The sequence below is a fragment of the Anopheles ziemanni genome, chromosome 3 (genome assembly GCF_943734765.1).
Source record: "Anopheles ziemanni chromosome 3, idAnoZiCoDA_A2_x.2, whole genome shotgun sequence".
NCBI lineage: Eukaryota > Metazoa > Arthropoda > Insecta > Diptera > Culicidae > Anopheles > Anopheles ziemanni.
The window spans coordinates 44689825-44703662 of record NC_080706.1 but is presented as its reverse complement, the minus strand read 5'-3'; the positions used below and the strand labels follow the sequence as shown (position 1 = coordinate 44703662).

The window sequence follows — 13838 nt, the reverse complement described above, 5'->3', positions numbered from 1 at the left end:
AAAAGCAGCTAAGACTCTTGGCCAAAAACACCACTCAAAGGCCCACAAAAACAAGCCACAGCGTCAGCGCCAGACTGGACCCGTAACGAGTCGGACGTGTTTATATGTTAGCAATTTTTCATCGGACTATGTTCCGCTGATGTTAAAGAGTCCTTTCCGTTGTTCGTTGCCAGCTGGTTGCTGTCGCAAGGAATTTGTCATGCATTGGCAAGCGGAAGGATGAAAAATGGTTTGTGGGCAACCGTAGATCTGGGACAAACCAAACATGGGTGGTGCACCTCTCTAGGCGGAAGCGGAACAAATGAACTTTTCGTCGGCATTATGACAGGCTCGCCGGCGCAAGGTGGAAAAAGTCAGCGGGAACGTATCACACCCTTGCATCTGCCAAGCAAATGACGATAGCAAATGGAAAAAAAAACCGGTACGGAAAGAATGGAACAAAAAAGGTGCAAAGCAAAACCAGCATTTCCCTGCAACCCGGCATTGCATAAACACCTACCATTTTTCATACGCCCCGTGCGGAGAAGTGCGGAAAAACAAACCGTACGAAACGTAAACCTTTCAACAATAGGAACGGCTTCCAGATTTCCCTTCTTGCCTTTCGGCACGATAATGTGCTGCCGGTGGGGGAAATAGAAAATAAAGCAATTTACAATATAACGATGGTGGAGTTGTTTGAAAAAAACAAAACCCACGCAAACCACATAATCTGATATTTGCCATAATTTATAGCTCGCCATGCAAATTCTGTTGCTTCGCAAGTACGCATCGAAATAAGTCACCAAACGAAATGCGAGATGGAGAAACCAGCTACACCCCGGAGTACGGAGTTTGGCGTATCTTTATTTTCGTCACAGCACACGCAACCGGGCACAAAAATGGCACCATGTGGCTGCTCATGACAGGCACGATCTGTTGGGTTGCTTCTTTTCTTCCGTGCCTCCGTTTGAGACCATCGTCATGAAGACGTTTAGTGAGTCCCATTTGAATACTAGACCAGGGCATACCGAGGATTGGAGTGTTAGCAATAGGAAGCGGTCCTAAGTGAAATAAACAATGCCACACGCGCACACCATTCCCTTCCTCGGGCGTCGTTGACTTTCCTTCGCCTTCCGTCAAGCTCGATGCACGAAGCGGGCCAAAACAACTCGACAGAACCATCCGTACGACTTTACGTACATTGTAGATAGTTTATGAATAATAAAATTTCAATTTAAGAGGGTAAACTAGTGGCAGTTTGTTTGGATGCGTGCGTGTGACTGTCTGTTTGTGTGTGTGTGTGTGTGTACCAAACCTCCTTCCACCACTCAAGGATTTCATGACGCGAACTCGTATCCCCCTGATTTAGGGATGGTTTTCGCGTTTCGTTTCGTTCTGGAAATGCTTCCGAACCGCGACACGTCTAGCGCTGTTGATATCATGTGGCCCGTCTGTCCAACCCCCAAAGTGTTTTCCACTTTCTGCTCGCCCTCCGCACCTTCCCGGGCCCGTGAGGATAAGCTTTCTTCCACCGTTTCTGCCGCCAAATGGGGCGCCGGGCCTCCGTTTCGGGCATGAAATATTTATGTCAGTGAAGTTTGCCGACGATAGTTCGCAGATTGAATAAGATGCCTCCGCGTGTGTCCTCACTCCAGCGTTCGAGCCGTTTCTTGGAGGGATGGTCGGACGTGGCGGCTGGTAGTGGAACATGTCAAACACGACAAATGTACCGAACTCGTTCCGCTTGTTGCTTTAATGAGCGGTAATGGTTTCGCTAGCAGAATTTCATTAAGTCATGCAGCTGTAACACACGTGTTGGGAAAAGATGCTCTTAGTGTGTTGCTTCTTCTTGACTTGGGTCGTAAGAATATTTATAGGGAATCATTTTGTCATTCAAAAGTCGAATTGTAAATAAAGTCGAATGTTGTCTAACAACATATCAAAACTAAGTTGGAAAAGTCAATAATTTCCATGTAAATAGAATTATTAATTTCGAGCCAGAGCAGATTTTCTTCAATATTATAAAAATCTAAGACATTAGAAAAATGAGGATACAAACTCAATAATTCAAGAAATCACAGAGGAAAAGTTTATTTTATTGTGAACAAATTAGTTCAAAACGTATTAATAAAAAGACAATTTGATTGTTTTAAATGATTCATAACAATGGGTTGTACAGGACAAATAAGTTCTTATCGAGATAGTAGATTTTGCTTTTTTCAAATTTTTGAATTGATTGTTTTACAAACATCTAGCTTCTGTTTCAATCCAAATTTAAGAGCTATTATGCTGGTTACCTACCTCTACAAAAAAAAAGCCTAGTCCTTGTAGGACTGGTTATCTAATTTTGAGCTATTAACTCAATTAATTCAATTGCTCCATCAAACAATCTATTCGTACACGTACGTGTCCAATTAATATTATTATTCATTCACGGGATATCTCTGTTTAACAACGTACTCCCATCGAAAAATATATTACAATAAATATTTGGAGAATCTCAATCATAAACTATAACCATAGAAAACATATCATATAATAGCTAGTTTTGTTTTATACTATCAACTCGTCTCAATTCTTATACGCTGCAACGTATCGTTGTTTTCCTTCTTCATAATTCATCTACTTCAATGAAGGCGCTGAGGACGCGAGCGAAAAAGCAACGAGCAGCCCGGAAGCCGCACCTCTCGGAGATCACGGCCGGCGGAAGCATCATCGAGAACATTGCTCAAACGAAGCGCTTGGCGGAAACGCAGCTGGATGGTAGCACGCGCAGCGGCTCGAAGATCCTGCCGGACGAGGAGCGGCCAACCAACACGGCGTCGGGCTCGAACGAGGAGGACGACGAGAACGCCGGGTAAGCTGTTGGCGTTGCCGAGACGCCATTTTTGCGCCTTTCCTTTCCACACGCTCCGCTAGTGGATGTTTTATTAGCAAACTAGCGATCCTCCAGCTGAGGACGTCATAAATTTTATGCAATGCACTGATCTGCCACCCAGCTAGTGTAGAGTTGTTCCTGTACGTGTGTGTGTGCCTGTGTATGTAGTTTTGCTTTTGGTGTCCACAGCATGACAGTTTTTCGGTTTGTGTTTTTTTGTTTTCGTGATGTGCATGCATTTTTACAAATCCTCAAACGTTGGTTCGCTGCTGAAAAGTGCATGAGTTGAACGGGTCGGTTTTGCTACGGATTCGAGGAAGCGAATGGGTGTACAACAAGTCACGGATTCTAATACTGCCCCCTGGTGTATGCTTTGGACATTTCCGATTCGGCAGCTTCACCAGAGATTTGATTGATGCAGTTTGATGCACTCTTTATTCATGGAGCATCAACTGACATGCATGAAGAACTGAACGCATTTCTAAATAGTTTCTAGAATAAAGAATAGGTTTAGTTTTTTTTCTTTACTCTTTCAGACATGTGAGATAGTCCAACTGCTGGTCTTATTAAAATATATTGTTAGTTTTTTACTTCAATTCCGTTTTTTGTTTTGAGTTGATGCACTTACATTTAAATATTAATTTAGCATAAGAATACTGTGGCTTCATATGAATCTTCGTTAAACTTACATTTTCTTTTATTTAGTGCTTCAGATTTTGGGGATGCAATTTGAATGCCATATGTTTGGTCGTGCAATCTGATTATTTATTCGATCTTAATGCCTGCCAGTCTTGAATGTACGTTATGCCTGTGCATCTGCACGTTGCAGGGAAACATCTCTCGCGTCTGCCCCGTTTCTTTGCTCGATTAGTTCTATCCATGGTTTCATACACAGCGTCTCCGTGGCTGCCTGAAACTGCTTCCGTTTCACTGTGGCAACTGCTGTCATAGTGCTAACTATCATTAATCATCAACCGTTGCGGAAAATAGTTGCAACGGCTCCAGCAGATACCGGCCATAGCTGGGAAACTCTTCGACTCAACACATTTGCGGGATGATAATTCATTTCTCATTGGTCGCTTCACAGGTCCCCTGACATTGACGACTGTCATGTGATTGTGAACGATAAATCAACAGAATTTATGTTGGCAACGGTCGTGGAGGAGGCGGGAAAGTATGTGTTCACCATCCACCGTCCATCGATTGTCCCACCCTTTCCCATCATTGTTTTTTCCCTTCGCTCTTTCCTTACCTTTGGTGTTTGTGCGCTCTACTGTGTCCTTTTCCGAGTAGTGTGTTTGGTTTAGTTTTTATTTGTCAATGGAAAGCAATACCCCGCGCCATCAATAAATTGTAGCAAGTTTTGTTTCCTACTCCGTGAAAACGAGGTAGAAGAGGCCTCGGTAAGCTCAGTGGCGTTAAATGTCGATCCAAATAGGACAAATGTACATGTTTTCGTTGCTTTACACACTTAAATTAAGTCACTTTAATAAACAATGTAAGCATAATTGCAGCTTCAATAAAAATACTATTTGTTTGATTTTTTACACTTTTGAATTTTGTAATCCACACGTTGCTTTTGTGCTGTCCTCACGTCGGACATATTTGGTGCAAAGGAAAACAAGAAGTTTAAGCAAAAATAGTATCACACGCGAACGTAAATTCAACCATGACACCATCACCATTTCAATGTCCGGCACTCGATGTACGCGCTGCTCGTTGTAGTTGTTGTACACGATGATCCATTCGGGTGTTGCGGGTAACGGAAGCCTCCCCCCGAGCGGGGGGAGCGGGAATTGTGACACTGCCAGCGCCAAACAGTTTCTCACGCAAACACTAATCGGTGCGGGGGTTTTTTTCACCATCCAAGTTTCTCGACGTCTTCTTTCAGCGTGGTGGCTCAGATCACGACCACGCAACAGGTACCGTCCGACCCGAACGGGAACCACGACTCCGGCTACGCGCCCTCCAGCATTGCCGACGCCCTGGCGGTGACTGCCACCCCACCGGAAAGCCTCAACGTGGCGGCCGCCACGGTGATTGTAAATAAGAGCGCCACCATAAGGAGTAGGAACGGTTCGCCCCGGAAGGAAGTCAGGTAAGACGGGGCGGGTTGGAAAAGGGTTTGAGTCCGGGTCGCTGGGAAGACTTTCCGCTTCACCGGACTGGTCCATCGGCGTCCCGGACCAGAACGCGGCGAACGTTTCTCTCTAATTTGCTTTTCTGTTTGTCTTCGGTCCAGCGTAACCCTGAAACCCCTATCGTTAGTTAGATGCGGTGTTCAAACGACCCTGGCACTCAATCGGAACGACTCGACGCTCTCAACGAACTCCCGGGACAGTTCCCGGAAGGACAAGAAGAACACACAAGCGTCCAGGTATGTTGTATACTCCTTCTCCTCCTTCTCCTTCTCTTCCGTAACTGCTACCCAAGAGAATTTAAAATGTTGGCGATATTTGGTCTCTGTTCCAATGTGAGGAAACAAGCGAAATGGGCTAAAAAGTAGCATTTGCAAACGTTTTTCCATACAAAAAACATGAAACAACAATAAAAACATAAGCAAACATTCTGTTACAGCACTTTATTCGAAAAGATTTTTTTGTTTTATTCTCAGAAACATAAACATAGTTTTAATCACTCAAGTCAAAGCGACTTGCACGAGTGACAACATCTATGTTAGACCTAAAAATCAGTTGATTCACACAAAAAACCAATACTAAATAGGTTTCGTATGTTTGAAAATAACGATTGATTTATGGATGTATTATTATGTTGCTTAGTTTTCGTTTCTGGAGTTATAGAGGATTTACGAAACAATTTTTTTTTTAAATTTAAGCATTTGTCTAATTTGATTTGTTTTAATCACAACACATTAAGGGTAAAATTAAAAAGAAAATGTGTACTTACTATGAAATTTAATTTGAAATTTTCCAAAGTGATTGGATCAATGTTGTGGTAGCAACTGCTTAAAAAACCTTTTTATTTTTTGTATATCGATTAATTACTCAACCGTAATAGACTGAATGGCCAAACAACGGTAATCTGCTTCACTCGTGGTGATCTCTTAAACATTGGACTGAGACAAAATAGTTTATTTACCATTATCAAACAATATTTATTGAACGGTGAGAAACCTAACCATCCAAAAGATTTCGTATCGATGATTCTTCGATGAACGTCCATAAAATGGTGTTAATTGGACACCAACCATAATTAAAATTGCATTCAAAGTGATGGAATTATAAACCGATGTAACGAACGTTTGATTGAAAGTTGTCACGCCAGTAAGTCACACGCCATCGTGTGCACGATTATTCGATTGATAACAAGTAACCGAACCAAATCGAAAAGCGCTCAACATGTGTCAACCACCAGAGCAATATTGCTTTGTCGGATTGATTGAAACAAATTGCAAATTGAATAAAAGCAAATTGAATGAAGCGGTGTTCACAGCATCCAAAATACTAACGCTTGTGAGTGAACGAGGTTCTTTTTCCCATATTTTTGGCTACGCCGCTGATGAACGCTCGTCATGTAATTTATTTTATTGTGTCACAAATCACAACTGAGTCATTTTTGGTTTTTTTTCGTTATTTCATTTCTGTACGGAAAACTTTACACCGAACTCGTTAAAAATATAACACCTTCACCGGGTGGGGGATGCACCTTGGACGGTTATTGCAGTTTGGGTGGGAAAAACTCTTGAATAAATTATGACTCGTCGCTCAAACAAACTTGTAGCCAAAATGCAAAGTCTGTCTTGACGAGGCTGAAATAGGCTTTCCTTACCATCCGGTTGGTAATCTGCAGCGTAATTCATCGTACGCTGATCGTGGGTGTGAGGAAAAAAGCGGCCCCAAATCCTTTCACTAATCCGCCCCTACACTTCATCCGGTTCGCGGAAAACTTGAGCAGTCTCAAGACCCAACCCGGTAGGTACTTTCGACGCCACCATCATCGTTGCTTTTAATGGGTTGAAGAAATTTAGTGTTATTGCAGTGGGGACAATTTCCGCTACCTCACGAAGGACACCATTGTTCCCCGTGTCCCTCACATGACCCCCTCCAGCATCCTCTCGGTACCGGCAGAGGGGGGATGGGATTGGATTGTACGGCGTTCCTACCTTAATAAAAATAATAATGAAAATTTTGTTAAATTACTGGAAAATTTATCTGCGAGTGATGAAATTTCCATGATTTGTAGCGGGTGGCGCATCTCATTGCCGAAGCCGCTGGTATCATCGCGTGGCGGCCTTTTTTAACAGCTTTCGGTCGGGCCGGAAGATGGATAATCTTCCCGTGTTGCTTTATTTTATTTTATTTCAGTTTTTTACCTTCGTAGCAGTTCTTTTCCTCCCATCGAAACGATCGGCTAGGATGGAAGTAAAATGACGAACAGCCGCGGTGCATTATGAGCCGTTCCAGTTTGTGGCACATAAACCGGCAGACTGTGTCACATTTGGTTACCGCGCGCGCGAGGAAAGTATGTCGCGGTTTTTGTCCCTTTTTGCGGAATTTAATGGAAAAATTGAAAGAGAAAGATGAAGCGTGCAAAATAAAATATATTCCGGCGAGAAGTACCTTCACACCCCGAAGGAAATCGACCGGTCTCTGGTGGAAAGGTGTAAAACATGCTTCACGGTGAGACGAATTCGCCTGGAAAATGTTTTCCTCCCCCAAAAACGGGGTCGACATTGTTTGTCACTTGTGCCGCCAGCGTGAAGTGGCAAACAATAAAATGCAAACAAGCACCGTAGGATCAGTCGGGTTTAGTTTGTACCATACCGAACTGGTCCGAAGTAATAATGTTCCCTACCGGCCGTTAGACCTTTGCCCTTTAACCCGACCATCGGTGGTCGTGGTGGTCCAACAGTGCCGAATCTCGCTCCAGGGACACTTTTTTCAGCGATGCTTAAAACGAAAGAATAAACAAGCGTTTTTTACTATCACGCAGCCTCCCGGGTCTTATTTCAGCGCGCTTTATTGCGTGCTCGCAACCGCGATCCGGCCCAGCCATCAAATTATAATGCATTTTTATTTATTCGAAACGCGCCCCACCTGACCCCTTCCCCCCACTCCCGCTGTCAATCGAATATTGGAACAACGCCCGGAGGCCGTCAGGTGGGCACCCGAATGAAATGAAATCATTTATTCATGATGGCTCTCCTGGCAAAAAAAAAGACGTGCACCAGGTGTAACGGGTTTTAATTTTGCACGGGAAAGGAAAACAAATAACCGAGGGTCCGAGTGCAAAAGACCGCCTCCGTGCAGAATGGTGCACGTGTGTGGCCGTTACGTTCCACTGCATCGCTTGACGTCATCCGGGGGTAAAGTGTGAAGCCGATGGTCGATGTTGTTAGGACGAATCTCCGGTGGGCCACTCGGGACGCCACTTCAGATCCTGGACACTCGAAACGACGCCTCCGACAGCTGGTCCGCACATATTCAAAGGGTTTCGGGAAATGATGCGTGGATATACTGCACTTTGCCGGTTCATGGACGGAATTCGCTGCTTTTTCAATACTTCGGCCGTTAAATGCGTGCGGCTGACAGCCCGTTCGCAAACGATAAGTGGTTCTTCTGCCGGCGTATGACAAAGACGCTACACCACTTCAAACTTCGTAAAGGTCAAACGGACGGTTTGGGATTCATTCGCACGGTAGGTGAGTTTTCCCGCACGACCCGGTGATGGTTGTTTTCAGTGCCTGAAAGGATACTTTTTGATTTCGTCCCGTTATGGGTTTTGCTTATACATTCGGGACTGCTTTATATTGCTTGGGCGTTCAGTTTATGATGGAAGATAATTTTCCGCTGGGGGCTGGGAACAAGTCAACTCGCTTTTTTCATATCCTCAGAGGTGCTTCAAATCTCTGGCAAACTCTTACGACTGAAAGGTTGGTAGGGAAATATATTTCATTGGATTTTTAAATTGAAAATGGACCAACCAACCATCGGCCTGCTCTATATATACCTCAATAAAAAGCCATAATTTTGAACAAAACTTATAATATCGTTATGACTAGTTTTACGACAGCTTGCCGAGAACTGATAAACAAGATTCTGATCCACCAAGTTGTATAACTTTGCCCTCGTTGCCTCGCGTAAAGCTTCTCATTCAATCTAAAACTTCTCGCGTAACCAATGGCAACCAGGGGAGGTCAAAGTCTGTCTGGAAAAGTTTTTCCAAAGCAGGAGATGAAATACCACTAGAGAAACCTTCTGAACGGTTTGCCAATTCGATTGTGTACACCGTCCACAATTATACTTCCAACCGAAAGTCACATTTTTGCTCGGCCAATTCTCAACCGACGCCATCCAAAGGAAGCCATTCAAACGGTGAACGGAGAATCCATGGCAATTTCTGTGAAACTATTTTTGGTCGCTTTTAGGTGATTTCCTTCCTTCCTGCCTTGCTTCTTGCGCAGGCTATTTTGTTCGTTTCGAATGTAGCTTTTTCTTTGTTCACTTATTGTTGTTCTTACTTCACCCACAGGTTCACCATCTACAAAGTAAACAAGGCGTCGAAAAAGAAGCGCGAAAAATCCTCAGCCAAAAAGGAACGAAAGGCAACCAAAACATTAGCTATAGTCTTAGGTAAGTGTGGAAAGCTTGTTATAAACTATTATTACTTATCAATAGCTGGTTTTCACTTAGAAATAATTTACGGAAAACTATAATCTATTAAGATCCCATGATATGAATTCTCCAGCAGTATCGTGATGTTAACAATTTATTAAAGAGTCATGTAACGAAAGCATAGCTAAAATAAAGGAAAATTTAACTGGCTTGAGTAAAAATGTTTTTTAACGCTGATTGTCAAGCTTGAAATATTTGTCAAGCACGAGTTGAATTTGGGAGCCGAAAATGTACAGACGTGTCCCATTTCACGCTGTACGTGTTGACATCAGCAGCATGTATGATTTTCGATTTTTTTATCTCAAGTTTTGAAGGCGAAGGAATATGAACCAACGAATGGTGGGCAGAGACTCTGTGGCACGTAAGCGATACATTTGGCTAACAAGCTGCAAGAAGAATAAAACGCACACAGAAATCAAAACAGAGACGGTACACTCTTGGCAAGAACGAACACAAACAGTCTGCACTTCGTTAGTATCCTTAACACTTCGTCAATCAGCAACGTGATTTTTTTGTTTAAGCATCATAGCAAAGGCAATGCTCACCAGCTTGAAACAGCTCCTATCAAAGTGTCTTAGATGTGCGAAGCGGTTAGGTTCCTTTCTATAAAATAGAAGAATGTGAATAGTTTATAATTGTTTCAATAATACCCAGCAACAAAACAGTTTGCTGTGGAATGTTTAATGTGCATGATAAATATGGTTTATGAATTTATTATTGTACATGAGCTACTGCAGGAAGATGTTTGCTTACTAATCATTTTATATTTTTTTGGTTGTATTGAAGAACGTTAAACCTCTTTTAAAAGTAAAACATGATTATAGTAAGGTCAAAAATGATCGACGTCATTGACTTCATAAGAAAAACCACTAGGTTTAAAGGCATAATTTACATACTGTTATCTCTCCCTTCTTGCAGGTGTATTCCTATTTTGCTGGGTACCATTCTTCACGTGCAACATCTTGGACGCAATGTGCGCGAAGCTCGAGAAGGACTGCCGGCCGGGCGTGACGGTGTTCATTCTGACCACGTGGCTCGGGTACATGAACAGCTTCGTCAATCCCGTCATCTACACCATCTTCAATCCCGAGTTTCGCAAGGCGTTCAAAAAGATCATGCACATCGAGTGAGTGGGACGGATCGGGCCGGGCGCTCACGCGGACGACGACGAGGGTGGAGGCGCTCGGGAAACGGTCGTCCAACGTTCCGGACGGTGTGTGGCGGTCGAGCGAGGCGCCGCCGCCCAGCGACGGACCGTCACGTGGAGCTAGCCGGAAGCGTGCGTCGAGCTGGCGGACGTCACCGACCGTCGCTCGAACGACTCGAAGCGGGATCAGGGCCGAACGGGGACCGCGCCCGGCCGAGGGAAGCCAATGGACCAACGTGTGACCAACGGGGGCCGGGAAGGGCCGGGTGTGCCTTGCAACCGACACGACCCGAGAGTGAAAGGTAGGGAACCGTTCTATTTTTTCGCTGCCAACCATCGCCGGGCGGTGGAGAACTCACCCGAGATGGACCGGAGGCCTGTGGTGGTGTAGGTGGGCACGCTGTTTCCTCCACACCCACCCGGAGAGGGAGACTCTGACGTGGGCGAAGGCTTACTTCGCTACCCGGAGACACTCGTTGTGCCGGACGTAGTTCGATGTAGATACTATTTATTCCTAATCCTGACATGCTGCTGACATTCCTCGACTGTGGAAAGACTGCATCCAGACCTACAACGCTGCCAAGATGAGAAGCAAGAACGTGTTCAATCTGCACACTCAATCACACTTACACACACACATACAAGGAAATTTAAACAAGCTGACCCACATAACGACATGACGATACACAGCTATTGACTACCGGTTTTCAGTTGAAGCCAATAAATCCTTCAATTTTCCCGCCAGACCACAAACCACTACCAAATCGGTAACCAATGGCCACGGTAAGAACATCGGATCGGAATCGGTAGTTGTATGTGTTGTTGAGTGTACCACTATCATGCTCATCTTTGCGAACATTTACCCAACTAAACCCATTTGGTATTGAACTAAACTCTTTATGATCTTTTTTTTTCAATGAAATCTTCTCTTATACTCTGGCTCTGGAAAACTTCTCTCTCTATCTCTCATTGAATATCTTACTTAAATTCATATTTCTTGACGAACGCAAAGACCATCAGACAAACATACATTGGGTTGCAACCTGAAAACTTCGACGGATCACAGAAACTATCTCTCGCGTAGAAATAAAACAAACTTGATTGCAAACTACAAACAAGAAAAACATGTGTGCTGCAATAAGGCAGATCGTGAAAAAAAACAAAATAATCACCGTAACGAACCGTAACGCACAGGACTATCGGGTGGTCCTTCCTCACATGAGCATGTGGATCGGCATATGTATGGCAAAGCAAATGTTTCTATACGGCCAGTGCCAACCATTACCAAAGCATAGGGAAAATGAATAAACAATGTAGATAAATAGTAAACTTTTTCTAAGATAAAGCACCGCTTACGTTTAAGCTTACAACTTGCGATGAGCGAAAACTAAACGAACAGTGTGTAGGAAAACCATAACGAGACTATCACGAATGCACATGTCAGGTAGGAAAAATGCAAGTTCTCCAATTTGACGGAGAGTAGTTTAATGAAAATGTGGAAAAAAGCATACTGAAACTAGGGTGACGATTAAACGACCCACAAACGAAAACCCAAGCTGTCAAAGCACCAGTCCCACTCTTCGTCTTCTGCATACGAAACAAATAATCAGAACACTCAAGCATGTATAAGGGGGTCGAACAACAATCACCAGTAAATATATAAATCCGTGGTAAAAGCAGCGGAACGTGGGAATGCCGTCTCATAATGTTGAAATATTTTATCTCTCATTTTTTTAAATATGCACTCGGTGGTCCAACAACGGCGCTCCCAGATGGTTCACACGTAAATAGGACAACAACGATATTGGTAGTGATCGTTTCCATTTTAAACACTGGATAGTAGAACGGTTTTTATAGAATTCTACAAACAACCAAACCACTGTAGATCATTGCTAAGAAAGATTAGAGAAAGATTGCTAGAACTACATTAGAAAAGTATAAAGCTGATTACGTGAGACATAATAACAAACCTAATCAAACATGGAAATGAACCTAACGAAACAACCGATCAAAACTTTATTTTCAAAAACCAAACCAAAAGACACACACGAACACAAAAGTACAGCAAAAACACAAAACAAACCAATGCAAAAGTGAAAGACAAAAAATTGAGATTAGTGTTTAGGTGTGGCAACGGGCCGATAATCTGATGCATCACTATCCGTCTGGTCGGGCTGCGTGCGCTCGCAGGGCGGTAGGAAAAAGATTCCGTTCGCTACTAATGTGTAAATGTACATAGTCCGGGATGTTAGTGGCAGAATTAAACAAGAAAATCAAACTACTAACTAACTAGCGGCGGTAGGCTGCAGAGTAACGCTAGCGAGTAAGGAATAGAAACGTAAGAAATCGTGCGAGTGTGTCAACAGGTTTATAACTCAAACGGGCTAAGCCACGTAGACGCAGATGCAGAACGGTAGAGTATCACCTATTATCCTACACCGTGCTAGTTCGAAACGTTCGAGAAACACTACACAGACACACCCGCCATTGCACATCGTGAATGTGTTTCGCTGGGAAAACGGAAGAGATTTTATGCTCAGTACAAATTTATCAATAAGCCACACGGAAATCAAACTACTAATTCACTAGGCATGATCACCAGATGTTGTTGTAGATAATCGTGGGGAAAGGGAAGCCGAGCTATAGATGTACGTAGATTGTAGCCGAATGGTGACGGAGCCATCGTTGTGAGAGTAACCCAAACGACTGGTGAATGGTGCCGGGTTCCCTACGGAGAACTTGAGGTTCCATCTGCCGCAAAGCTGACGGTAAATGTTGAGGATAAGATCTTCGTTAAGCGTTTCTGTAGGGTATTTGTATTTTCGGTAGGGATAAGGTATTGTTGAGCTGTTTATGTTTCACTCGTTCCGATAGTTTATCGAACTGTTACAACTGAATAAGTTTAAAGACTGTCCTTTTGGAATCAGTAGCCACTAAAGGAAAATGCTCAAAACGAGTGAAGAGATCGCTGATCCGTTCAAAGCCACTTCCTACCGGTATCTCTCAGCAGAGGATCGAGAACTCCTCCGAGTGCAACGTGCATAGAGGGTGCATATGTATGTTTTTACACTTGATTAGATTTGGAATAATATTTCTATCCATACCTTTCCTTAAATTCGCAACAATTGCAACAAACAATTCGCCCCGTGGTGAAATTAATTATACATACAATGTTAAGTTGAAATTTATCCCTCAATTA

The 13838-nt window shown here is 43.4% G+C and overlaps 1 protein-coding gene across 1 annotated transcript in view; it reads left to right on the top strand.

Moving 5' to 3' along the window:
* LOC131284836 (dopamine D2-like receptor) overlaps window positions 1-10622 on the top strand; it is a 98452-nt gene extending 87830 nt beyond the window's left edge. The window contains exons 5-10 of the mRNA XM_058313696.1: window positions 2616-2836; window positions 3945-4031; window positions 4749-4955; window positions 5100-5234; window positions 9350-9450; window positions 10411-10622. Of these exons, the coding sequence (XP_058169679.1) occupies window positions 2616-2836; window positions 3945-4031; window positions 4749-4955; window positions 5100-5234; window positions 9350-9450; window positions 10411-10622 (963 nt within the window). The remainder of the gene's footprint in view (window positions 1-2615; window positions 2837-3944; window positions 4032-4748; window positions 4956-5099; window positions 5235-9349; window positions 9451-10410) is intronic.
* The last annotated feature ends 3216 nt before the right edge of the window (window positions 10623-13838 follow it).